We start from the raw sequence: 27535 nt of genomic DNA on the forward strand, positions 1-27535 counted from the left end.
GAACCCACATATCACCAGCCGGGTTCTCATCCCCAGCTGGCAAAACTGGCAACTCTTTATTTTTGTTTAAATACCTGGTTTACAGCCAGCCAGACAAGCAAGAGCATCAAAAGGGTTTCGTTTAGGCAAAAGGAAAACAGCCTGAAAATACTGTAAATAAAGCAAAATGCATCTCAGCTTATTTTAATATAAATGTAATAAAATTGTGCATAATGCATTCAGAGTAAATACACACAATTATTTTCTTTAAGTCATTTCTACTCCTCATGGCATTAAGAAACTCCGGGATTTGTAGACTGTGACAAATCAATGGAAGTGCCGGACTCCAGCAGCTCCTACAACCAAATCCATACAATTAGGGCAGGCATGAGAACATGTCTATACACATGGCTCTGGCATTACCGAATCCTTTCCAAACAATTCTTGGATTTGAAGGATTTGCTTTTAATTACACTGAACATAGGTCAAGAGAGCTTCAACTCAGTGCAAAAATGAACATGACACACAGCTGCAGGCTTCATACCTATGAATAATTCAATCTTTTGCCTAGGATGAGGTGGATACCTGCTTTTAGAAATGCCTCCTTTGGCTGTGAGGACTGATACTGCTGTCCCTCCAGTATTTGTGGGGTATCCTTGTACATGTGGGGGTACCAGCCTAAGCAGACAGCCAGGCACAGACACAGTGGAAAGCCTGATCTCTTGGACTTCGTATGCTGCCCTTAAAAGCTGCCCTCCATCATCTCCAGCCAATTCCTGTCCCCCTCATAAGGACCCACACATCTGTCTAAGCAAATACACTGTCCTAACAACCCCGTCCCTTCAGGGTCACAGCAGGAAAGGCAGCAGGCCCACCAAAACCATTGTAAAGGGCACAAGCTCAACCACCCTGGTACCTGTTATAAAGTAATATAGTAGTATTTTCTAGGGTATCACACAGAAGGATCACATGAAACTCAAGCTACAGAAAGAGCAACTACACTGAGTATACATTTCAGTCAGGTGCGTTTTCATGAAATAAAGATGAAGTTATGTGCTTTCTTCCATAAAATCTGTTTAAATAGTTAGATCATTCAGATATATGACTTCCCTTCCTTCATCTGCTTCACACACGTGGGGTGCCAAAATCCCAAGCCACCTCGTCAAGATCTAGGTGAGGTTTTAGGAGACGAGAGTTCCAGCACGATGTGACTTCAGTGCGTGGATAACGTTTATAGTCACTCATCCCTATTTTACACCTCACACCATCACTGTCCGCAAGTGACTTCCCAGTGTTGAGTAAAGCAGGAGGTGGGCCGACTGCAGTTCACTCCAGACGATCCCAAAGATTATGGGAAATTAAATTCAAAAAAAGAACACCATTTTTATTACTTGAGGGAATGTTACTCCATGTGTTTTCAGGGCTCTAGTTCAACAACTGGTTCTTTCAGAGGCAGTGCCAGCCTAACTCACATTCTTGTTTCTGTTCCTTCTATGCAACATCCCACACTAGAGAGTAGACCAGTACTAAGAAAAAAAGGAAAAAAGTTTCACCCTGGGTTATTTTTCACCTGAGTCAAGTTTTCTGACCTAAGCCACTCAAGTGCCATGTGCACAGTTCTAGTAGCCCCAGCGAGAACAGCAGGGCAGGCAGCATCAGACGCAGCATTGCTGCAGGAAGAAATGCTTGTCAAACTCTGCCCCAAAGTTACAGCACAGAAGTTACACAGACTCTGCCAGTTATTCCTGCACGCACAGACAGCTGCAACAGCCCTGCTCACTTAATGGGAAGGTATTTCTGTATTTCTCTAAAGCAGTCCAGCAGTATAGCAGCGTTCCAAAGCCAGCAGAAACTCACTGCTACACTGAAACCACTGCAGTTTTTACAGGCGTTGATGCTCCTCTAACACTTACACCTACACCCGCAGTACGAGGACACAGCCTGGGTTTATAATACCTGCTTTTAAAAATGCTGCAGAGGTACTACTCAAGTTTGTATTTTTCCAGTCTTAGAGAAACATGCAACAGGTTAAGTAACACATACACTTTCTAACAAGCACGAAACATTAGCCAGGCATCTGCTTCCAGGCATATGCAGGTACTTTAGTGCTTTTATGGGTGTTTTGGAGGCACTGGATGATATTATCATTTCAGCTAAGGGAAAGCTATTTATTTACCTTAAAACTGTCATTCGTATTGTGGTCAAAAGGCAACTCAACTCTTTTTTAAATTTACTGAGATAGCAGGAAGATCCAACTGTAACAAGGCAAAACAAAGTAGTGACTCCACTGTCTCTGCACACTTTGGGGTTTCTCTAGAGTATTATTGGCAATGACCAAGCATATGATGGGATAGTGCTTCATACAGAGTAAAGACCACCAAGCCCTACATACAAAATAAAAAATTCAGTTAACAGCCTGAACTTTGCCTTTGTGATGACTAAAACAACACAAACACACTGCAAGGCTGCAAAGATTGCAGTAATTCAATTGTTTGCCCCTCACACATAACAATTCATTTTGCTGACAAGTAACTACAGATGAGAACAGAAAAACAGTCTTGTATTTGCCTTTGTTGACAAAAAAATCCCAGTCTTCCAATACTATTCCCCACTGCTGAAAAGACCAGTGTCTTAGACTCGAAAATATTAATAAAAATCATTAGTACCACTGGACGTTTTCTCTTTCCCAGAAAACAAAATCCATTAAAAAGACTTCCTCTACTTCACCCACCAGTGGCTGTGGATTTTAATCTTTATCAGTCAATACTTCTCCAGCTGTCCTTTGCTTTAGCTACATCGCTCCTTTAAGAGCCTAATATACATTCCACAGAATTTGGTGTCCATTTAATTTTAATGGCGAAAACTAGTGAAAGTTATCTTTTATTATCTCTTTATTTCTTCAGTAGCTAGAGCTGAAAGCTTTTGGGCAGGCAGCAGCTTGAGCCACATCTGCAAACTCTCATTTACAAGGGCTTGGGGCAGAGACTTACGAAGCAGGCAATTAAATGAGTCAGCCAAAGAGAAGCTGATACAAACACATGCAATGCTTTTACAAAATTCTGTGAAAACAGATTTTTTCAGGTTAGCCAGCAGTGTAACAGGTGAAGTCCGTGACCAGCTTAAGCCAATCTTGTATTTCCCCTTGTCTTCAGTGAAACTAGGATTCTCTGATACTTCAGTCATCACAGAATACTGGACAAGGTGTGACTGCCTCGGATGCAAACCAAGCTGAATGTAGGAAATCCCTTAATTCTGTTTCTACTGCATTTTCCTGAAACAAAACATCCCTGATGAGCAACCTGTGGAAGATTTTTGATACAGCGCAGAGATTCACACAACCAAGAAACGTACTTCCCACAGACCTCTAAATGGTGGTTGGTTGCTGTAACTTCTGGACTCTGCAAACACAGACAAATTTAGGAATAACCCTGAGCATGAAAGGCTTCATACAATTCATTGTTAATCTTTGGGTTTTATATTTAAAAAACAATATCAAAACATTGGTTTCATATTTTGTGCTAGATAACCAAGGCAACTTACTGGAAAAGCAACTACATTTTTGACCTAGGTATGGTTTCTCTTAATACATTAGAGATAGACTTTCTGATAGGACATTACAAATAGCTTGTTGCTCAATCAATAATTTTGACAGAACAGATGGGAAAATATTTAAACATCTAAACAAACTGTCTGCACACCTATGTTGTGAAAGAAAACTGAGAACTTGGATACACCAATGTACTGTTAATTTAAGGGGGAAAAACTGTTTCCAATTAACCTTACAGTTCAGGTGAAGTGTATGTTCCTTAAGCATTCCTGGTAACCCTTCACACATTTTTATTGCTACAATTGTTGGTCTGCTAACAAATATTCACCCACGTATTATTCAAGAAAAGTTAAAATGTGTATTTGTTAGAACTTTCTATCAATTGTGGCAACAACTACAACAAAGAGAAAGTTTATAATCTAACACTAATGAACAAAGGTAATACACATTTCTTTATAGTAACAAACTTTTATCCAAATGTATGAAAATCATTCCTGCAGAAAGGTATGTTTGTCAAGTATTATGTAAATCCAGTTACTATAACTCTATCTTGGTATAAACAGTGAAAGTATTGCTATGTCAATAGTAAAAAAACCACTCGAATGAATACTCATAGCTTTTATTACTCAGAGTTGAAAAGACAAAACGTCAAATTTATGGACACCCTGGGAAATGGATGCCTGAGAATTAAGCCAAGGAAGAAAGTTTTCTATTACTGCTCTAATATTTGTAGGTAGTTTTTCTCCATTTTGTATCTGGCTTGCATTGCTGTTTTACTTACGCTCCTAATAAAGACTATCTTCCTAATACATTCCTGTACTAGAGATTTCTCCCATCTTGCCTAGCGTTTTGTTATGTAACCTTAAAAAAAAAATAGCAAACTAAATTTTTTTTTCATTTGCTGGCACACATTGTGCTGCATCAGAAATGGTACATTCTGGTATCAATGGGAATTAAGCAAAGGCTCCTAGAGTAAAGTGCATGCAATACTAAATAATGCATTTAACCTCCTACAAGGGACTCTGACTTCAGTAGAATTTAAAATCTAAAAAAAAAATAAAATAGTTAAGCTATTGCACATATAAAAAGTATTCTAACATTGGACTCTAAGAAATCAACGGCAACCCAGCAATAAAAAAAAAAAATCCCCCAAAAACACCCATCAAAAAACACAAAACCAAAAACTCACAAAAAAACCCCAAACCAAACCCAAGAAAACAACCACATCACATTAAAAAGACCCCTGAAAAGTAAAACTTATTCAATGGACAAAAAAAACCAAAAAACACACCAACTCACACAATGCAAAAAAAATCAAAAAACAACCCACCAGAAAGCTAAAACAACTCTATTCTAGAATTAACAGATACCTTTCATAGAAGTGGCAAGTAAAAGCAAAAGATTATTTCAGTCTACAGAAAGATGGTACTTGTCTATCATAACTCCACTAACTCTGCTGTTGGAAGAAAAACGGCAGACCTGTTCATATCTGTATTAATTATCACTGCACTAGCAGTAGTCTCCACAACATACACTGTGCCATAAGATGCAAGATGTGTAAGAAGTAATAAATAATGATAATACTGTGATACTTCTTTCTGGTTGCTCATTCTTCCTGAAATGATTTTGAATTTTTACTGACGTTAAACAGCATTTGTTCAGCTTTTGTTTATGCTTCATTACTCTCAGAAAAACTAAAGGCTTTTGCTGAGATCGCAATAATGTTTGCATTAATTAAATGAAAATTAATGAAAAAAAGCTTCAAGCGTGTTACTGAGACAGCTTTTGTAAGAATTGTCATATTTATTTGTTTTACAAAAAAATGTGGGTTTTATTAGAAAATTGCTCTCTGCTTTAAAGTTCTGGTTTGAATACAACAGCTTATTTATGGGCAACGTGGAGCTAATCTGTTTTCTAGGCTTTTGTTTGTTTTATTATTTTTGCGTATTTGTTACATCTTTCCCCTTGAGTCTAATACTGGATGTGGACAATCAGTTTTTGTGTCTGGTGAGATTAACCAGATTGCATGAAAATTCAAATTCTTGTTACATCATTGGTTATCTGGCTTCAGGAGAAAGTCTAATTCTTGTGCTAATTTATCTGCTGTTGCAGCAACTCTTGTGTTATGTGTAGCTGAGCAATGCTTTCATACCCCCATCTAAACGCTCCCCATCTTTTGATCTTGATACTGGTTATTGCCAATAAAGGATGTTCTGCTCTGGATACCCTGCCTTGTCCACATTCCATCATGTTCACCTCAGGGCCCCGCTGGCAATGCCAAGCTGACAAAAATGCCCAAATTCAAATCACTAGCATTTTTGATGACTTAGGAGCATAAGATGACACAATGTGGTACACTGTAAGTGATAACGAAACAGAAAAAAGACCACATACGAATTTTCATGAGGTGCTAGCATTTCAAGATAAAACAATTTTGCATTTCCATTTTCTTTCAACGTAAAAAAAAAAAAAAAAAAAATTGGTACTTGGAATTCTAGTGTAAAGAGAAAATTCCACATTGCAGATCTCCCATAAATCGGAAAGGAAAATATTTTCAGGCATTGATGCTATTCCTCCTCACACCCTCCACCGGTCCTCACCCAGAAATAAAATGTAGCCAAATGTACAACAGACAGTTGTTGAAGAGCACACACCAATACTAAAACACATTTCCACAGGTAAAATAAATTCTATCGTGCCTCTGCTAAGAATCAGATTGTGCATGAAGCATCTAGGTAAACAGAGAGTAAATAAACTTGAACTATCCTTTTGAAGCCAAAAGAAAATTAGTTAAGCAAAGGACAACAACATAACTACAGTGTTTGGGTACTGAGCAAACTAACTATACTTTCAGGAAAATGAGTACAAGTTATCAGAAGTTGGGGCTTCTTAGTTTTAAGCAAAAGCCAACAACCAAAAGCAAAGCATTCTGCCTCACCAGGAATCAGTAATGTCTCATACTATAGGTTAACAGAAACACTTACGCAAATAGAAAAATAAAAAATAATTATGGCATCAGTGTCGGTAGAAGACTTAGCAATTAAATATTCATCAGATTAGATACTTTCTATTTTATGGAATAAAATACATCTCATCATTGACATTTTTTTAAAAGAGATTTTTTTTTGGTTCATATAACTCAATAGATATGAATGTCAAGACTCTATTAAACTAATGCAAATGAATAAGCAAATCTTCAGACCTCATAGCAGGGCAGGTCCTTGGATTTGGTGGTCCACATAGAAAAGATTTTTTTTTCGTTAATTATACCTTCTCTACTTACTCAGCTTTACATTTGCCTATATGACAAAGAGGTAATGCTGCCTGTAACAGATCAGCTTTAGTCATACAGGTATCCCCATTACAGACATAATTTATTTACCATTGTAATAAGAGGGTTAAAATCTTTCTTGTGACATCAGAAGAAAAATATTATCACAACCTGCAACACTACCAATATGCGACATTAAACAATGACCCTTTTGACAGCATTCTTTCAGCATGGAACACAATTAATTTGAATGTATCATTTTAAAAGGAAAGAAGAATACAACTACCACCTTTTCAAGTCTCTGGCTGATAAAATCTAATGTTCTATCCTTGGACAAAATGACACCATGTAACATACTTTCCTAAATACACACTGAACACTCATAGGTTCCATTTCTCTTTATCAGTAAAGTTTTTTTGGGTGTTGGTTTTGGTTTTTTGGGGGGTTTTGGGGGGGTGGGGTTGGGGGGGTGCACTCTATTTTGTTCATTCCAACTTGGCGATCAAAGAATTTTTATTTTTACACTATTACAGAAGTGCATTTTTCTAGGTTTCCAAAACCACCTTATTCAACCTTCCCCATCTGTCACCATCTGCTTCTTTTTAGCATGTACTTTTTGTGTGATCACATAAGCATGTGAAAAATAACTAACATTCAGATGATTGTCTGCTGGTACATTTGAGGACTGGGCATAATAAAAGTGAACTGCCAAAACGTACTTAACACTTCTAATTTTGTTGGGTCTTGCATGTAAGCTACATTTGATTTTCAAACTGTTTTACAGTTGGAAAGTTGATCAGGTACTCTAACTCAACAGTAAAACTGAGACTACATAATTAGCTCAGCACTAAAAAGATTATATTCAAAGAGAGGAACAAAACCCAGAAATACATCCACACGAGTTCACACATCCATCTTGACTGAGTCTGTCTGCACGATGTTGCCTGAGGCACAGGATAAGGTGCTACGAGCAGCCTACTTCTGGACAGCCACAGCCTGTGTCTTCTCTCCCAGCTACCACAGGACAAGGAATAAAGGACTCTCATAATTATTATAAGGGTGTATGAAATCTCATGGAAATGCTGGCGAAGTAAAGACACTAAGCCAAGGGTAGAAATGCACAGAAATGCAATACAATTCCTTAACAATGTGGCAGATACTGTTTCTAGGTGCAAAGTAATTGGAAATTCCCATCAAGGTACAAAGGCTGAATGGTGAAGGTATCCGTTTCCAGAACTCTACCATGCTTCAGCACAGCATTTCTGCTTGTAAATGCACCTCTTAATACAGTTTTATTGTGAAAAGAATAAAACAGGTCTAAAGCTAGAGAAACAAACCCACCTTCTACCCTCCAAAAATATATTAACCTCACTCTACGGGAATTTCATATAGGAAATGCTTTCTGTCTTGTTAGATCACCACTACAGGCCTCTCCGGTCTTTAGCAAAACCACTACAAACCAGAATACCAATATACTTATATTAACACAGACAATCTGGAGTGTCTCATTATCCTCTCTCTAAAAAAAGAAATAACAGAAGTGAAGGAAATAAAAAGAAGCCCTATAACAACAGGAACTACCCCCTCCCCTAAATAAACCCCAAAAGTCACCGACGTTCAATCTTCGTTAAGGCTCACCAGAAGAAACCAAACATGAGTGAGAACTTGCTCTCTAGAGCATGATGGAAGATCTAGCCTAATGTAAAGTTTCTTTTCCACTGTCTCTCTTTACAGTATTGTTACAACTCTTAGAAATTCATACTGGTCTAAAAGCTTTGTGAATGCATATGCCATCTAGCAACACCTTAGCAGCTGCTTTCCCTTAATTTGTGCCATTTCCACAAATTCCCTTTTCCCCTGTTTAGGTTTTCTATTCAATATTTCTAGAGGTGGAAAATAATGGCACATACCTATTATTTATATAAAAATTGCATAGCATTTCAAAAAGCACATTACTTCGATGCCTCAAGTATCTTTAAATTCAAATGAAATTTAAAAGGAAAAGAAGATAAAAAGGAAACTGCATAAGCCATGACAAAAATTATTGTCCTCTATATTCCTAACCAAACAACTCTCCAGCGAGCTCCTCCAAGTTGCTTATCAATTTCTCCTGCCTTTTGTGTCTCTCTGCAAAACATTCTCTTAGTTTCCCTATTAAGAGAAAATTAAGAAAATAACATAATTGGCTTTAGTCCAAACTCTCTTTCCTGCCCACAGCCACATTTCCGCCCATAACAAAAACCTCCTCATCTCTAAGCTGTGGTTTCTGGCCTATCAGTCTACCTGTGAGATCATTAGATTAATTTCATGAACTCCTTTTACCTCCTGTTACCCTCCCTTGCTATCCTCCTCCTTATTTTACTCAAATTCTTTTTTCTCCCTCATTTAAGAAAGGGGGAAAGGGGGAAAGGCCTTGGCCATATTACCCACGCAACTTCATTTTCTCTGTAGTATAACATGCTGGTCTTTTTACATCCTCACCTTACCTAATCTCTCTCAATTGGCCTCCCCCACTTTATCCATGATGTTGCCTACTTTCACCAAGTTCTTTCCAAACAAGCACCTTCATGCTTTTCCTTACACCTGAAGGAACTCTTCTGTAACATTCATATTGCAACTTCTATCTGCATTAAAATCCCTATTTAAAACACTGCTTTGCTAAGATGCCTGCAAAAACTGAAAACATCAATTTCAATCCTAGCTTGTCTCAGTGCGTTTCAGTGGTTCCCTCTCTGTCTATACATCACTTAGTTTCAACTCATATCAGATGAGCTATGTGGCAGATCATCATTTTCTCAGTCCAAAAATTTACCAGACTGCCTTTGGCAAATATCCTGATTCAATACAAGCGTTAAAAAAAAATGAAATAAAACAATAGCTGCACCAGTGACAAAATGCTTTTTCTGCCTCTACAGCAACATTTTATAATCTGCATATACCACAACATTCTTAGAAAATTCAACTTCAATTCCCATGAACATGGGAAAAGTGGGGTTTTCTTGCTATAACCATGTCTGCAGTACAGGGTACAATGCTTCCCCTTGTTGAAATTCAGCCACTGAACTTTGATGGCCAAGTTCTAGATTTTGGGTCAAAGCCACATCCTTCCCAAAAACAAAAGCTGTAAGAAAGAAATTAAGTGAAAAGTGAGGAAAGACAGCAGTTGCTTCTTGAAAAGAAGAGTTTTACCTTTCATTTCTCTGAGATAAAACCCAGGGAAATGATTGATTACACATGATCTCTCTCGCTCCCATTTCTAAAAGAAAGATCACAAAAAACCCCTACTGGCCAAACAAGCGTTGTGTAACTGATCTTAGTATTTCCTTCATCTCCACTGGTCTCATTTTAAAATAAGTCACAAGACATGCAGATCTCTCACGCCTATGGACAAAGGCTATGAATCTACTCTGGTCTTATTCATTGTCACATACCTCTAAGTGATAGCAACTGCATAAACTATATTGAAATGGTCTTGCTATACCGCTTTTTTAAATAAAAGACTACTGTTCCTATAGGAATGCATTCATCCAACTAGTCTGTATTTTTATGCTAATAAAACTTAACGAGGTCCTACCATTTTCCCTGTTATTAGAATACACCTAAATATCATTGATCATCTACATCTACAAAGAGTCATTTGAACGATCATCCATGAAGTCCCTTACAGACTTGTTCATAGCCAAAACATCTTCTCTCCTGTTATTAAAAAGATTAAAAGCTTCAAAATTAATTTCTGGTGTTTAAATTTGTATGTCCCGTGACACCAAAACAGTGACTGCCCTACTACAACTAAGACTGTGCACTTAGTCCTAAGAACTTGAACTGAAATGCAAAGAGCCAGAAACTGCAATCTCATGTAAGAAATTACCTTTACAAATGATAAGAGCTGAAAGAACTTTTATTTCTCTGCCCAAGTAGCTTCATTTCCTCAATGTTCTATTAAAGAAAGTCCGTAGAGGTCTGTATCTTTATTAGCAGGTCTTTGATCCTTGACAATCAACTGAAAACTATCAAAATCCAAACTGTGTTTAAATGTCTCAGAGGTATATTTACAAGTACTTTCTCAGTTTTATTCTTTCTTTATTAAGCAAGTGATACTGCCCAGAAAAGACATATGGTCCTGTCCTGCCTTTGCCACTGCAAAAGAAACATGTTTTGGTTTGGGGGTTTTTTTCTGAAAAAAATCAAGAACATATCTGTGTTTCCTAAATGGGATCACAATTAATCTTTTTCTCATTGGATCTATGTTTATTCTCTGACACCACAATGATCTCTAATGCGACAGTTTACTTTGAAGGGTAACAATGGAAACAAACTCCTAAGAAACAGTCTCTTCTTCCTGAAAAACTACTAAGGAATGAGAAATTATAAAATATTTTATACCTTTTAAATTGGGAATACCGCAGATTCTTAGAGCAGAGGGAAATATTAAGTATTAGCACTACACTTACACACACAAAAAAAAAAAAGATTGCGTTAGTTCTACTGCAGATGATAAAGGAATTTCACTATTTATCAGATAACCAAATCATTCTTGAAAGACTGAATAATTTCACAAATAAAAAGTCACTGATTCTTCAATAATTGTGACCAAAACGTACATCTGTACTGTAAACATATATAAGCCCTGCTATTTGACAGTGGCAACTATTCTCTTCCTAGAGGACATATTAATATTCTACTATCTTTTATGCTTGGCACATAACTATGTAAGACAAGCACAGTCAATGGTATTTTAGTTTTCTTTAAACCATAGAATTCTGGTGTTGGATAACAGGGAAGGACTAGGAGAGGTCAACAGTAAGGGAATGTACCTGTGGACCACCCAGCTGGAAGCCCTGCAAGCCCCTGTAACAGCAGAGTACTTGGTGAAGGTATGCGTCAACTTCCAGGTGGGTACCACGGATGATAAATCAGTGACGGTCCAGAAGAGTATTTCTATCTCCAAAGATGAAAATTGGCTCCAACCTGGCAATCTCGTTACATTTTTTTCCTATGGCCCACCATCCATTTGATCTTTGCATGGGTAGGGGCATTTTTCTGGATCTGCCAGATCCCAGCACAGTCAGTCCCAGGTCCTGTACGAAAGGTCAGGCCCTATCAAGGTGAGATGAAAGAGCCTTTTCAACAGAGAGTGGGAAGGACTACTTTCATCTCAGAAACATAAGGTTTGCAGGGAAAATGCAGCAACAGGTATGCTTATTTTTTGATTAAGAGTAATTCTGAATTCACCTTGGGAAATAATTCTGTATGGATCCACATGGACACCTTCACCTGAGAGAATGTCATGCAAGGAGGAGATCCACTTTACCCTGGCTTAGCTACTTCCCTGTTTTCCTGTTGGAAGCAACTGCAGTCTAGTTTTTGCAAAAAGATGGAAGAGCAAGCGAGACTCTATGCCTCAAACAATGGTCCAAAAAGCATTTGGAGAACCAAGCTCAAGTTCTTGTTTGGAACTGAATCCACAACACTGAATTAATACAAAAGAAAATATTAAGTCAGTTCTCAGCCTAGGTATAGATTCCTGCCAGTGCAAGGCTCCCAGGTCAACTGCTTCCTGGCTGGTGGAGAGCAGCCTCAGGCTACCCCTGGGTCTCCCACAGCACACTGCCCTGCTGTCCTTTACCACCAGCCAACAAGCATATGGGAAACTGACGCAGAAGGCCTGCAGAAGGGATGCACCCATCACAACTGACCTAGATGAAAGAGGAAGATGCAAGGGTATTATTAAAAAAGGACAGACGGTGAACGGATTTCTCCACATAACCTGGAGGATACCCTGCTTCTAAAGAAAGGCTAGAAGGTATCTGCCTTCACACTTAGCACAACCAGGCAAAACGTAAGTATATGCTGGCATTTGTCTTGGGATGAACATGCAGGAATTCACTGTGGTAACAGGATTAAATTCCAGCTGTAACATTAGGTTGTCATGATCTGCAATTTGTCAAAAGGTAGTAAGTCTTGGCATCTGGTAATGATTTCTGTGGCCTGAACCACAACGAGAAGTGATTTTTGCTCATTCATTCTCTGACACATGCACATGAATAGACTGGAGACTCAGTCTCTTGATGGTTCCTTTACCGGTCAGCTGTCCCACGTATAAACATAGGCACAATGGTCTCAGGTGGGCAACTATCCAGCCAATGCACTGGTAAACACTATTGTAGCAGCAGAAAGTATGAAGGGAAAGTTTATTTTTTGCAATGGTGTCCATATACAGCTAACTTCACCCTTTTAAACAAGAATGTGTGGATAAAGGTGTTGAGTCCTCTTACACTGTGTCAGTAACCTGCCTAGGTTGCTTGCTCTAAACTCTTTCTCTCTGAGGCAAAAGCGAATGAGTTCTGTGGTTCCCAGGGTTACCAAAGAGTCAACTTCCTTCAAGACAGATTTGTACAGGGTGGGTCTCCAAAACTACTCATAATGGGATGTGGAGGACAGGAGTGGGACTGCTAGAGAACAGAAAAGCAAACTGGATCAAGTAACTTGTGGCAAGTGTCTAAAACCCAGAATGATCCCTTGCCAAGTTGGATGGAAGAGAGAGAACATGTTTCCAGAAGTGAGAGATGGAGAAGCAGATGAAACCAGCTGAATGGGGTATTTGCACTCTTTGAGAATGTTTTCAAGACTGCTGACAAGAAGACAATGAGGGGGTAAGAGCTGGCAATGACACCTGTAGTCTATGCCAGTGATGACAGTATCATCCCTTGTGTTCTTGTTGCTGGAACAGATTCTAGGTGTGGAACACAAGAAAAGTGGCCACTGTACCAAGCCAAACAGGCAGATCTGCAACTTGTAAGTAGCCATAAAAGATTCAAAGCAGGCTAAGAATAGTTCTGGAATCCTTGGATGCTGAGTGTCCCTGCACTAAACACAAAGGAGATGTCAGAAATTGCCAAACAGGATAGCAACAATCTGCATCCAAGTCTCCCTTGGAAGACATGGGATGGGATTCTGCAAAGGAGACCAGCTATCCCTAAGTTTGTCTTCATAGCTAGAGAGCTGGTGACTCACCAAACAGCTGAAATGAACACACACTTAACCAATCAAAATTATTTAGGTACTTCAGACCTACAGTGTGAGAGCATGACTGCTCAGATTTCTCTTCACTGCTGAAAGAATCAAGGAAGATGGAGCGAGATGGATGATGAGAAAGTTAGTGGCTCTTAAGAATACTGATGTTTCCTTTATAGGTGGAGAAAAAGAATGTATCAAAAGATCTTGTTATGATCCAAAATAGTTTCATTAACTCTACGTACCACATTAAATTACAACCGTTAGCAGTTACAATTTCCTCCCTGAATGCAAATTGGACAAGACTTCAAATTCGCTTTAAGAGATTTAGAAAGACTCTCAAACGCACAAACCTGACCATCCTAAAATCTTCATTTCCAGCCAATAGTATCCAGAAGGTGATGTGTACCAGTTTCTCTGGCATCTCTTAACTGTAAGGTTCAGAATAAAAAAAATGAAAGGCAATCTAAATTTTCTTGTTGAAACAGGCTCCAGGACTTGCTGCTGCCACTCAGGGTTCAATACTCCTGAAAAGAAGAGTGTAAAGAGCTATGCTGAATCAGTGCCTCCTCACCTTCTCCCTTCAAACTAAGGCACATTCTTCTTCAAAGATGGTATGTAATAGACACTTTCTGATGGTTGAGTTGCTGCAAGAGGTGGGGAATACACTGAAGAATCCTTCTTAAAACAAATGGTAGGACTGAAGGACCTTATAAAGCTCTTCCGGCTGACTAGAATGTTGTCTCTGTATCAGGTGCGTACTATGTCAGTTAGCAATCTTGAACGCAGACAAGAATGGAAATAAGGGCTAATTCAGCATCCACAGAATCCTTGGCATTAAGTAAAAAAAAAAAAAAAAAAAAAAAGCTGTCTTTCATGTCAATACTGGAGTTGCATTTGGCAAGCCCAGGGGAGAGGCAGAAGGACATTTCCGAGCACCACAATCAGTGCCATTGACTGAAGCCAGACAGGACAAAAACACGATTTTGAGAGTGTTTTCCTTGCTTTTTTTTCAGTAGGCATCAGTGGTAGAGCTGTCAGCACTAATACTGGAGCACATCATTTAGGTGACTTGAGCTTCCACAACAGATTCTCAAGTGGCCAAACCAGAACTGCGAAGGGAACTAAAACAACATCATCTTTTCACCAGTCCTTGAGAAGTGTGATGTCTGGCACTCCTGAGTGCTACCTAATGGTAAAGATGGGGAGGCATACTCTGGGATGCCACTCCTGCTTACATACTAGGAAACAGCTAAGTTCCGGGGCCCACCTCAACCAGTTTTGAGGTTTTTAGCAGAAATATCTAGAATTTCAACTCCTTCTGCCTGCATCTGGGGAGTTCAGATAAAACCCAGCAAACTCAGTACTTTCCTATCCCCCCTCGCCTCCACTGAGGCTATATAAACACTGGTTATGCAGCTCAGTTAAGCAGGATCATATGCTTCAAGTGACAGACAGATGGAAGGTTATTTTTGAAGAAATCATCAGAATATAAAAACTTTAACAGAGGAAGGCAAACATGAGAAGGAAAATGCACGTTAGAGGCCTTTTTAAACAATGAGAAGCACAGCATCAATATAGATGCAACCATCAAAAAGAATAGTAGCACATACAATTCTGAGTAACAACTGCATAGTATTAATCAGGCAGACCGTCAGTTCTTCACTACAATGAACAGTTTTCAGCATACAAACATTACAGTCTAAAATTAAATGAAAAATAAACATTCTATATTGTATTACAAGAACATATTCTAAATCATACCTCAGGTGCCAGGTATTCTGGAGTACCACAGAATGTTTTCATAGTTGCTGCGTCTGTGATGCCTTCTTTGCAAAGTCCAAAATCTGTAATTTTTATGTGTCCATCTTTATCCAACATTAGATTTTCTAACTGTGTATTGGGGAAAAAAGCATTCCCTTAGTATTTCTTAATAGGACAGGCTGATACATTACATCAATTTTGTAAAAAATATACACAGTTATTGCTTGCAATAGAATGTAATTTGTTATTTTTATTAGCAGTATTTTAAATACAGACAGAACTAAAAACAAGTAAAACATACTTGTGAAGAAATTTTCTCAACAGAAAAAGTCTTTTTTTCTAATTATACGGTGTGTAGTGAAAATACCAACGAAGAACAATCATAGCCCTGTCTTCCTAAGTCTGCATAAAGCCTGAAATACAATTCAAAGGTATGTATTGTCTATTGAGTTTGTCATATAAAGAAATGCAAAGCAGATGACACCAGCAATAGAAGATTAATAACGTCAAATTCCTCTTTCCTTATTATTTAGTAGAATTTAAATCAAAAATCACGACCTATCATTCCTTGACCAGAGAATTCCCCATTTTTCCAAGATGTCACAGCATTTCATGCTATTACAGTAGATTCTGCTACAAACAGGTAACTCAGTGTTTTGTTTTCTGCCTCCCTGAGCAGAACTTGCCTACCATTGCCGCCTCCTCCTCAGTTCCTGTACAAAGCAGTCCATGAACGCACTCCACTAATGCATGAGTATAACAGGAAAGCACAATTTCCCATACAAGAAATTAAATGCTTATCACAGAAATAAAACTGTCTCGTTGTGTATACTCCCACATAAGTTAGAAAATGTTCTTGTTGAAAGCAGAGGAGATTTTTCCATAGAACATGGTCATACTGTGTCACAGGGTATCTGGAGCTTTAGGCAACAGAGGACAGACAGCTGTATATGTAGGCAAATCTAAGACAAACTACATTCCAGTATTATGAATCTTTCCCAAGATACAAAAGACAAAACAATTTTTAAACTAAGGCTGAAATTCTTTTCTTATTGAAGTATTCTGAATTGTTTTAAATGTTTTCAAATCATACAAGAACATAACTCCTCAGTGAGCTAAAGAGAATGCAGTCACATTGTCCCAATTCCCCATTTCCCTTGTTTAGGGACATTGAGAATTGTATTTGAGATTTATGTTGAAATCCAAGTTAAGTTATAAGTGATGGGGGGGAAAAAAAAGGATCGGAAGTTCGAATCTCCTTCAAGTGCTATTGCTAAGGTATGCTGCTTCTTTTTTTAATCCAGTTAAAGTCAAGTAATGTACCCATCTATAGATTACCGTATCAAATGACTTCCTTCAGCACACACAGAACTTTAAACTGAACACAGATTTTTTTTTCCCCATTAACTCTGAATAGTTCAACTTTATAATTACTTTGCATTTGTCCCAATAGTCTCTGCAAAAACAAAAATTTGATTACTTTTTTTTTTCTTTTTTACCTTGAGATCACGGTACACAATCTTCCCAGAATGCAGATAGTCCAGCGCAGAGACAATTTCTGCACCATAGAAGCGTGTGCGGTCCTCTGAGAACACCCGCTCTCTCGACAAATGGAAAAACAGCTGCAGGGTAAACAGCAGGGACAGGATTGTAATAATTACTGATTTAGTGGGGGAAATTAACACAAACATAAAACACCTCTCATCACCATATTGTGATGATAGATAGTGTACTCTCAGTGGACACTCAGCACTCTTAGACAGCAGCTGGTTTATCTTTTCCAGGTTTCCAAAGGGAGAAAGCGAGCTGTTAAATCAGCGTTTTAATCAATATACCAATCTTGTTTAAGGCATTCTGCTTGCTACTCATTTAACCTTCAGTTACCAAAGGAAAAAAAAAAAAAAGTATGCAGCAGCATTGTCATTCGGTAGTTCTCCCTCTACCACTTCCTCGGATTTTTCTTTTAAGCCACTGACAAATACCACTAAAATACCCAGATTCTGGTTCCGCCTTAAGTTTTCCAGTAATTTAGTAACTTCCCCTTGAACTGAAAAAAGTCTGGTTCTTCAGTAGACCTTGACTGAACAGGTGAACTGGCATTTTTCAAAAACAGCACATTCATACTGCTAGCAATATCACAGTCACTAGAAAAAGCAAACCAACAACTGCTTAGGGCTTATAAAAACAAATCTATGTATTTAGTGTATTTCTTTGCTATAAACATTTCTTCAGAAGTTTTGTCTCTTCTTTAATACTTTATAAGTAACAGCACTTTGCAGATACTTTTTCAACCTTCAGTGAAAAATATTAGTCATTACGTATTACCAGTAACTCCAGCTGCAATGAAAAAGCATAAGGTGCAGTTCTGTAAGGTTCTCGGCATCTTATGGGATACAACATGACCCCCAGAACCTGGAACAACACCCTAAAAAGCAGAATTCGGTTATTTAACTCAAATGCTCTCTAAGATGGCTAGTTTTGTTTACTTTGTTAAGAAAGCTTGGGAGAGTCCTCAGGCAAAGATTGGCGAGTATGTTTCTGTACTCTGCTTAAGACCAAATGGGCCACCTGCCTTACTCCTTCCAGTTAGGGTGTTTTTGGCTTTACCACAAGGGCCAACAATCAGCAAAACAGAAATACAGAAAATATGATCATTTATAAATTAAATCTAGAGAAGGAAATCCACAACAACAACGTGGTTTCTTTATTTTCACTGCTAAAAATATCAAGTAGATGAGAATTCCAAAATGGCAAAGTAAGTACAAAAAAAACCACCAAAACCAACCAACCAAAAACCCAATAACGTGCTTAATCTGTCACTACCACATCCCACTTTACACCTGTAGGAAGTCTCCACTGCTCGCACAGAACAGTGTTAAGAATTATTGCAGCTATTTTCAAGCTTATGGACTTCTCAAAATGTAATGAAAAAGTCAATCCTATAAAACAACTGGAAGTCAACTTCTTTCCTGACAGTGGTACTTCAAAAAATGTGTACTACTCCCTTCCGAACCTAAACATACTTCCCAGTGAAATGAGCCTTTTGGCACCATATATTTGTACAAGCAGAGATTTCACAGAAAACAGAAACTGTAGTATGATTTAAAGAGATTATTTCATTTTTGTTCATTGTATCTGCATTTCTCTTTCAATTTCTTGTTGAATTCTCAAGACACCCTGTATAAAAATGGAATACCTGCATGACAAGGAGGATCATTATTTTGCAGGTATTTCAATTGCTCCTGCTGCTCATCTCCCTGTTCAAGCACCACCCCGGGGGGGACATCAGCCCTCCCTGTAGTAACCTGCCTTCTGCACCAACCGCTGCTTCATGGCGAACGCAAACACAAGACCCACACAGACTAAGCAACTAAGCTGGCCTTCACAAAGTGCCTCACCTATTATAAAATGGGGAAAAGAACAAATAATTGTCTCAATTTGTGGTGTCTTTCCCCCACATTTTTGCAAGATTTACATAGGAAACAAATACCGCTAAGTATATCTTCATTTAAATAAGGCAAAATACAAACTTTATGTTGTTTATGCATTTATGTCTGTTTTGTGTTCTCTTTCATACTGAATGAGCTGTCACTCATTTTTAAGAGTTTTATTTGTTTTGATGGAGTCAAAGTAATTCAAAATAAAGGCCAAGTTTCAGATCACTTTTTAACATGTACAAATAGCAAACACATTCAAAAAATTTATAACCTCCAGTTAGCTCTACATTCATATCTACGCCAAAGGACTATCGCAATTTTCTGTCAGAGAGACTAATCCAGTAGCTGAGCAGCAAAGCCTTAGAAAATTCCAAACCCTCAGGATACTTGTCAGCAACAGATGTATTCGTTTCTGTAAAAAGTGTCCCAGTTTGAATCTGAGAGTTGATAACCTCACAAGTTAACATGAAAATTTATTTTCTTTAGTGTTTATTTCCAACAAAATAGTCTTGATACTAATGCAAAATACTAACTTCAAAGTAAAACGACCAGCCAGAGCCATCTACAACAGTTCTGTGTTTGCCAAAGAAACTATGAGTTCCCAAGTCAGTTTATTTTAACGTTATATATGACACTACAGTCACTCTTTATAAGCATTCTTCTTATATTACTATATTAACATATTACTATAGCACCTAACAGGGTTGTCATCAAACCATACATGGTAGTTTTGAACGAAGAATGTACATTTAGGTATAAAAATGCATGTTGAAAGTGAATTCATACACTCACATATACACTAAAGATGCTAAAGCTAATTTTAAAATTATAATAAAAAAAACCTAATTCAGTGAGATTACAGCATTATTTTCAGCTGATTATTTAGTTGGTTCACTATTTTGGAATAACTGTGCCATCAGGCTCTATTTACAATTGTCAGAACATGAAGATTAGATTTACTAAGTCAGAGAAGGAAAAGAAGAAATCTGATGCAAGGTTATGAAAAAAGCTTCCAACATTTTCACTATTTATTCATTTACAGCTATTAAATACGTGCTATAAAGTCATTGGAATTACAACAGAAATAGCTTTGGCACAAAGCAAGCCATTTTGCACATAACATTTTTGATGGCATACATGAGGGTGCTGCAGTTACAGCGAGGACTGGAGCTATAAATTTCCTGGTATGCCTTTATTTAAAAACTGAACAATAATGTTGCCATGGGGCTTCTTCCTAATAAAAAATTTTAATGGAAATATTTTAACTAACAAAAACAAAGATAAAAGTATATTCAACTGCAGATCCAAGCTTGCCAAACACATAAAAGACACAACCTTTTATCAGTTGATATGTTAAACTTCTACACATACTAGTGACCTATTTAGCATGTTCAAAGTTGTATGACCGGCTCTTGCTGCTGTATATTGAGTTGCTCAGCTCTGCCGTTAAACACATTTTATATTTGACTGCGATTTGACTCTCTTGCAAAGCATTTGCAGTAGCAGCCTTAAATTTTGAATAATTTGTTTATTGTTTCGGACTCTATATTGCTTCTAGGCACATTCTATACCCAAAGAAATACAGCACCCGTATCTTGGACTATCATAATTTTAGGCTAAGGAACATTCTCTCATTTACTTAGAGTTTAGGAAAACAAAACAGGGCACAACTAAGATGAAAATGACAAAGCTTACAACAATATTCAGCTATTTTTCATTAGGTAGGTTGTAAAATCCTCTGTCTTTTTTTCCAGACAGCAATAGCACTTGTTCAATTACAACAAACCATTTAGTTCTCTCTTGCCTAATGAATTGAAGTAAGATCCATGGAAAAAAAAAAGCCAAGCGGAACAGAGATTCAGAATTCTGGTGTGGAGAAACCATCTGAACAAATTTTAGAGTCTAATTTTATTATACAGATAATTACCAATTACGTTTGTTACAAAGTACAGAATTTGGCATTATTCTGAAAGTGCAAAGCAAGGAAGTTAATCAACTTATTAGTCAGCTAAATCAGTGTACTCTGCAGAGTAATAGATTTCATTCCTAAAGCTTTTCAGTCTTTAAAGCAAAATACTGGAAATAAAAAATGAGAAATGTACCCTCCAAAAGTACTCCCCAACAATGAAGTGCCATTCCTAGAATATAGGGGGTTTTATACCACAGTTTATACCATTCTGTGTGGCCTGGAAGTTGGGGGAACACTGTAATGTACTACTAACGTACTGCAATCACATAGTTCTCAAAATTATAGGGCTTACAAAAGGAACAGTAGGCAAATCAATACTAGCAGGAAAACCACCGATATGGCCTTACACCTTTTTTTCAAAATGCTTATAGGACAAGGACATCAAACAATGCACAAGATGTGTTTTTCTGTACTTACTGATAGTTTTACTCATTTAAAAATATTTACACGAGTATTCTATATGTTGAACCAAAGTAAAGAACACAGTTTATCATGCACTACTGCATGTACTTTTTTACCACACATTCATAAAATATGCCATTTCAAAGTCTTGATAATGGAATTTGGTCATCTCAACTAAGCCAGATGAATATTTTTTTCTACAATCAAATTTCAATGTCTTAATGCTACTTTAATGTAATTCTTTCAGTATAAAGGAGGTGTTGAGAAGTCATCACAATGTTAGAAGTATCCTTCTAGCTCTACACTGCAACATAGTTTATGATCAACAGATATTGCTAAACATTTCATCCCCAGATCCCAACAGCAACACTAAAAAAAGACTTTAAGATTAGGCCTTTAAGATTAGGCCCTTAAGCAGCAGAAAATTAACTGTAGAAGTTGTCAGTATAAGGAAAACATATTCAATATTTCCATCTGAATAATCTGCTTGAAAAAATCCTCTAATCTTTTGCTTTAATATATTTACCTACTGAATATGTTGGGAGTTTTTTTAAAGGAAGTCAAAAGAGAAATCTATACGGTAATAGTTTGGACGTTGTAAAAAAGCACACATGTAGACCAGTAAAACTGATGCAGTCACATTTGCATTATAACGTGTTCCCTTATTAACTGAGCCTAACTAATCTGAAGTTACATAGGCAAGGTAAGGCAAAGATAAATTGCTACTATTCTGGCAGGATATTAAATTCAGCATGGATTAAGATTTTTAAGCGGTAGAGAGATTCTTGTTTAGAATCACTTAAACACCATTCCTTCTCCTCCAGAATGAAATTCAGTGAGCCCTTCCTTGGCTTTTCCTTCCTAACCATAGGAAAAGATACCGAAGACTCCTAGTACTGACTAACCGTTTTATCACTGTAGTAGGACAGAAGCCTAGACTGTGGCATTTTCTTGCTTCTACCTGGACAAGAGTCAAGAACTAATTTCAAGAACTCATTCGTTCGGAGATCTGTTTAGGTAATGTGCTCCTGAAAGACATAATCCATGAAAATTACCAAGCAATGGACTCAGGCACAACCGTTCGACTAAGAAGAAATCTTTAACCTACAGGAATTTTAATTGGAAACACATTGAAGGTAGTACAGCTCTGGAGAGAATCAAAAGCAACATGGTACCGCTACAGTCAATTTCCCACTGGAAGGATATATTTAAAAGGTGAGTTTCCAACATCTTCAACAATGAGAAACCATTGTAAGGAAAGGAAACTTTCCTGGAACAGAGAGAACTATGGAGGGAAGCAGCAAAAGAAAAAAGACTCTACTGTGTAGGAGATACGCTTACAAATGGCTAAAACGCTGGCTAAACTTTGTGCAACTTACCTTCAGTAGTTCTGAGATACTAACAAGGCTATTTTTACAAATATGAAGACCTCTGTATTTCTTAGCAGACAGTGACTGAAGTCTGAAATTCACAGGAAAATCTGGTAAGATTAAAGATTTTCCTATTAAAAAGGACAGTTTGTCCAACTTACTAGTCCAGATCTCTAGTCAAAGAGAAGCACATAAGCAAATCAAGAGAGTTTCTTTAAAGAAAACTGCCTATTCTGAAAGGTCATTATTTCCCACTGTGGCAAAAATTCTGGTTAGCTTCACTGAATTAGGGAAGTATCAGCAAAGAACATGAGCAACACCGACAAACAAGAGCATCATACCTGGAAAAAAGCAACCCACTCTTGGCAAAGTGCACTGCAATTACTCAAATCCCAATAAGCAGAAGCAGGCTACCACCAAGGAACCCACGCCACAAGATGGTTGCAGCAGTGGCCACAAAGGTGCTCCACCCACGGCACAGGAATGCAAGATATAAGCCTGATCAAAACATAGTGTCAGAGTATCCTCAATCATAGGAAAGGAGTTGAAAACATTCTTGTGGGCTCTGCTCTGCATTCAAATAGGACAGAAAGGTATCTTTCAAAAAGACAAGTATCTAAATAATAGGCTGATGTTAAAAATGTACTTTCAAAGGGCATCCCCTAAGATTACAGAAATGCAAGAAAGTCTTACACAGAGTAAACTAAGAATTAGCTAGTTTATAAGGCATCACTTTTAAGACTCATTGCACACAGCACTGACTTAATATTGGTGACACAAGTTCAACGTCATAAGCCAGCTGAGTGTCCAAGAGAATGCCGTTATCCCATTACTGCAGAGGGAGACTTTTGTGTCTAGTTCAACTAGCCAAAAGAGTTCTGCGCCTGTGATGTCCAGAACTGGGTTTATACATATGGAGTCAAACAAGCCATCCTCCCATATGGGAACGCTACAGCACCATCTTTAGCCGTGGCTGGTAGAGGATGGCCATGGACCAGTTAGTATGTAAACGGGCCTCAGACAGGGCCTAGAAATCGTCAGAGCGAGGAACGTGTGACAGGCACTCTGCGGGTGCCCAGGCCTTAGGGTTATAGCTGGAGACAGTTTGATTGTAGGACAGCACAGCAAAAAAGATAGTGCAAAGCATGGTATCGTGCTGCAGCAATTCCTGAAAGAAGAAACAGTTTTCTAATAAAAAAAGCCAGTGGAAACACTTAGTCCTTTAACATTATTATGCAGCATATAGGAGACAAAGTAAGGAAACCCCCCCTAGTTCACGCTGTAACGAGATACAGTCTGAATAGCAAACAGCACCTAAAAGGTAGATAAAAGCCCAGTTCTTAGACTGCAGTTCTCTTTAATCCCATTTGACAGGTATAGTTTTTGATATTCCATTCTTCAGTAAACAGCTGGAGGACAGCAACAGCTTCAAGGCTAATGACACTCTAAGAAGTTTAGCACTTAGGTTGAAACTTCCAGAGTACGCAGCAAGTGAAAGGGACAGAAGTAACAAAAAATACGGATGCTCCACTCTTTTCTCATAGGTATTTGCAATGGCTATAGCAAAGAAGAGAGCACACATTTCTCATTAGGACAAAAGTAAGCCTAGTCAACGCTATTTTTGCTTGTTTGCACTAGATTATGATCGTTTCATGGCAGAACAGGCTATAATATGCTTAAAGAAAAAACAATAAGCAAGGCATTTGCAATTATTTCTCTACCATGGCATTATCTTTCACGATACAACGGTCTAATTTTTCAAGAACAGGAAATACTTTTGACAGCATAGTTATAAAACACATCTACATTTTTTAAAAATGAAAGTTTTTAAAATTAAAAAAACCCAGACTTCAAAGATACCAGAAAGCAAAAAAGGTAAGAAAAATTATATTCTTTAAAGTGTAACCCAGTGACAGCATTACCATTACAAGTGCAGAACATCTTTTTTAAACTTACCTCTCCTCCGTTAACATACTCCATCACAAAACACAAACGATCCTTTGTCTGGAAGGAATATTTCAAGGACTTGCAAAGAAAACAGCAAAACCAAACCAATTATCATCTTGTATTAACCCAATTTCTTGCACTTAAACTGTAACAAAATTTAATTTTATCCTCTTAAGCAGACAATTCTGACTCGGTGAGAACTTCCAGAGTAAATAAAAGTGTAAGTCCCTATCTGGAGCTTGAGACAAATTAACACAAAAACCTTCATGTCTTCCCTCATCTCTGCCACATGGCCATTGATACAAAAACATCGTGCTTGTTATAATAAAATGCTAAAGAGTTACTAAAATACACAATTTTACACTGCATTTCTTTGCCATACCTGGTACCAGCTATTCTCACTCATCGTATTTTATGATGTCCACTTCCGCAATGCCCATGAACAGAGAGATTACCATATTCTTTTTAATTTCTCCCAAATGAAATCTTAAAACTGATCTTAATCTCCAGCCTGCTTCCATTTCCAAAGCAAGGACTCTAGTTTCACACACTATGCAATGTTAAAAACACTGACTGCCAAATTAATATATATCCATTTACGTATCATTTTAAAATTGTAACAAATGTTATTATCTTAATTAAAATTTTGACTTATCAATGTTGATTTGATCTTGCTTGGAAAATGACACTAAAGAAAATCTACAGACGCAGGCTTGGCCTAAAAGAAATGAAATGCAGTAGAACTACATGTAATAAAATCATAAAGAGACTCATGTGACTTAAATACTGCATGTCTCCTTAAAATATTTGTTTAATAGTATCAGAAAGATAGAAAGATACAACTGCAGTAACATGGTTGCATGATTTGATTAGAATTACACCTACTCCTGCTTACCTTTACACTCTAAGAAACTTTGGGGCATCTCATTTGTCTTAACTGAATTTCCTAGAATATTTCAGCCAAGCAATGTAAATGCAATCCTCTGCTTTCTAAAGGGTTTGTTTACACTTTTCTAAATAGGAAAGCTTCCATGTTATACTTTGATATTTTAATAAAAAGAGAAAGTAATTTTTCCCTATCTTAAACTGCATGTTAATTATATTTTGAAAGCAATGAAAAGATTTTCTAATATATTCTCAAATGAGAGTAATCAGAATTACTTCTACAGAAGAAAGGCAGTTGTAAAATTAAAACTATTAATCACAATTTGTCATGAATCTCAAAATTTTCATCTTCTTTTCAATACTTTCCTTCTATTAAGTATTAACCGTATGAAGATAGAGAAACTGAAGTAGTGGTGTTTGAGTTTTGTTGCTCCATAGGCTACTTATGTTGAACAGTGATTTTTATAATTTTACTGAATTCTTAATTAAGTTTTCTTGGTAAAAATTACTTGACACTGTGAAATCAAAAACTTTTATTAAAAAAGTGTTCACATACAAAAATCACAAAAATTGCACAACAGTTACGTTCTACAGTTTAATTTGGTTTTGGTGTAGTTAAGCTTTACAAAATTATTAGAAACTTCATTTCTGAACTTTAAATACATATTCTGATAAAGGATATCGTAAACATCAGACATCTACTGCTTGTTTACCAATCATCATGAGAAAAATTTCAAAATTTGTTCGTAAATTATGTTCATAACGGAGTACCCATCATGTTGAAAATTCCCTGCTAATGTACTTAAAACTAATTCCTAATACTTACTGTTAAAAAAGGGTGCCTGGTGTTTTTCAATACTCTGCTTTCTGTAAGCGTATGAGCCACTTCATCCTGAGAAATAAAGAGTAGAAGAAGTAGGTCCGAATTAAGATACAAAATTGTTATTTAATTAATTAGGAGGAAAATGTCAACACTTTCAGAGAGAAAGCTACAGTACAACTTTGGAAAATGAACAAACTTGAAAAAAACATGAAAAATAATTCATGTTTTTTGAGAAAAGACTTTAAAGTAAACATAAGTTTGGCAAAATACAGTTTAACATATTTTATTTGATTTTCTTTTTCTTCTTTTCTTGCTTTAAAGTTAAATCTTTAACTTTATATCCAATGCAGGGCAGGAAGAAATGATAATATTGGATTTGATACTTTAAAAATATAGTTATCAAAACTTCACAGTTCTGGTATGAATCATCTGAATGACCTATCTACAGAGAGATTAAATCAATTTGCAAGAAACATACAGAGGTAGTGACTGACAGGTAACTATAAAACCTAGTCTAATCTAGCCTAAAGTTAAGTAAAGCCATTTTTTCTGGTTTTAAACGTTGGCTTGGTTTGGCGTTTGTTTTGTCTGTCTTTAAAGCCGTGTGGCCATACCAAATCCCCTCCCACGTCCACTCGGGCCGTCCTTGCGAGCCGGGCGAGCAGCGCTCCTTGGACGGGGCCCAAACTCCTTCCGCGAGGACACGGGCCTCGTCCCCGGGAGGTGGGAGATGTCCACACAACCCTCGCCCCATTTCCAGCCAGGTGCTGAGAAAGGGGCAATTCAGAGTGTCTTTAAAGCCGTGTGGCCATACCAAATCCCCTCCCACGTCCACTCGGGCCGTCCTTGCGAGCCGGGCGAGCAGCGCTCCTTGGACGGGGCCCAAACTCCTTCCGCGAGGACACGGGCCTCGTCCCCGGGAGGTGGGAGATGTCCACACAACCCTCGCCCCATTTCCAGCCAGGTGCTGAGAAAGGGGCAATTCAGAGAGAGACAGCGATGCTCTCCTCCTGTAATCCTGAATGGGGAAGACTAAAAGAACCCCTGTGCCAAAGGGAGAGACAGAAACTAGCCCGGCCCCCACGGGCGTTTGTGCCCCGGGCTCATCCCCTGCTCCCTCCACAGCC

The 27535-nt window shown here is 37.7% G+C and overlaps 1 protein-coding gene across 1 annotated transcript in view; it reads right to left on the minus strand.

The window, feature by feature from the left end:
* The window catches only part of LOC104168903 (RAC-gamma serine/threonine-protein kinase), a 45379-nt gene extending 18897 nt beyond the window's left edge, over nt 1-26482 (minus strand). The window contains exons 1-4 of the mRNA XM_009709665.1: nt 26412-26482; nt 24710-24778; nt 17075-17197; nt 15576-15704 (exon numbers count right to left, since the gene is read on the minus strand). Of these exons, the coding sequence (XP_009707967.1) occupies nt 15576-15704; nt 17075-17197; nt 24710-24733 (276 nt within the window). The 5' untranslated portion in view covers nt 24734-24778; nt 26412-26482. The remainder of the gene's footprint in view (nt 1-15575; nt 15705-17074; nt 17198-24709; nt 24779-26411) is intronic.
* Nucleotides 26483-27535: the final 1053 nt, after the last annotated feature.

This window comes from Cariama cristata, unplaced genomic scaffold (genome assembly GCF_000690535.1).
Source record: "Cariama cristata isolate BGI_N322 unplaced genomic scaffold, ASM69053v1 scaffold21460, whole genome shotgun sequence".
In the NCBI taxonomy this organism is placed as follows: domain Eukaryota; kingdom Metazoa; phylum Chordata; class Aves; order Cariamiformes; family Cariamidae; genus Cariama; species Cariama cristata.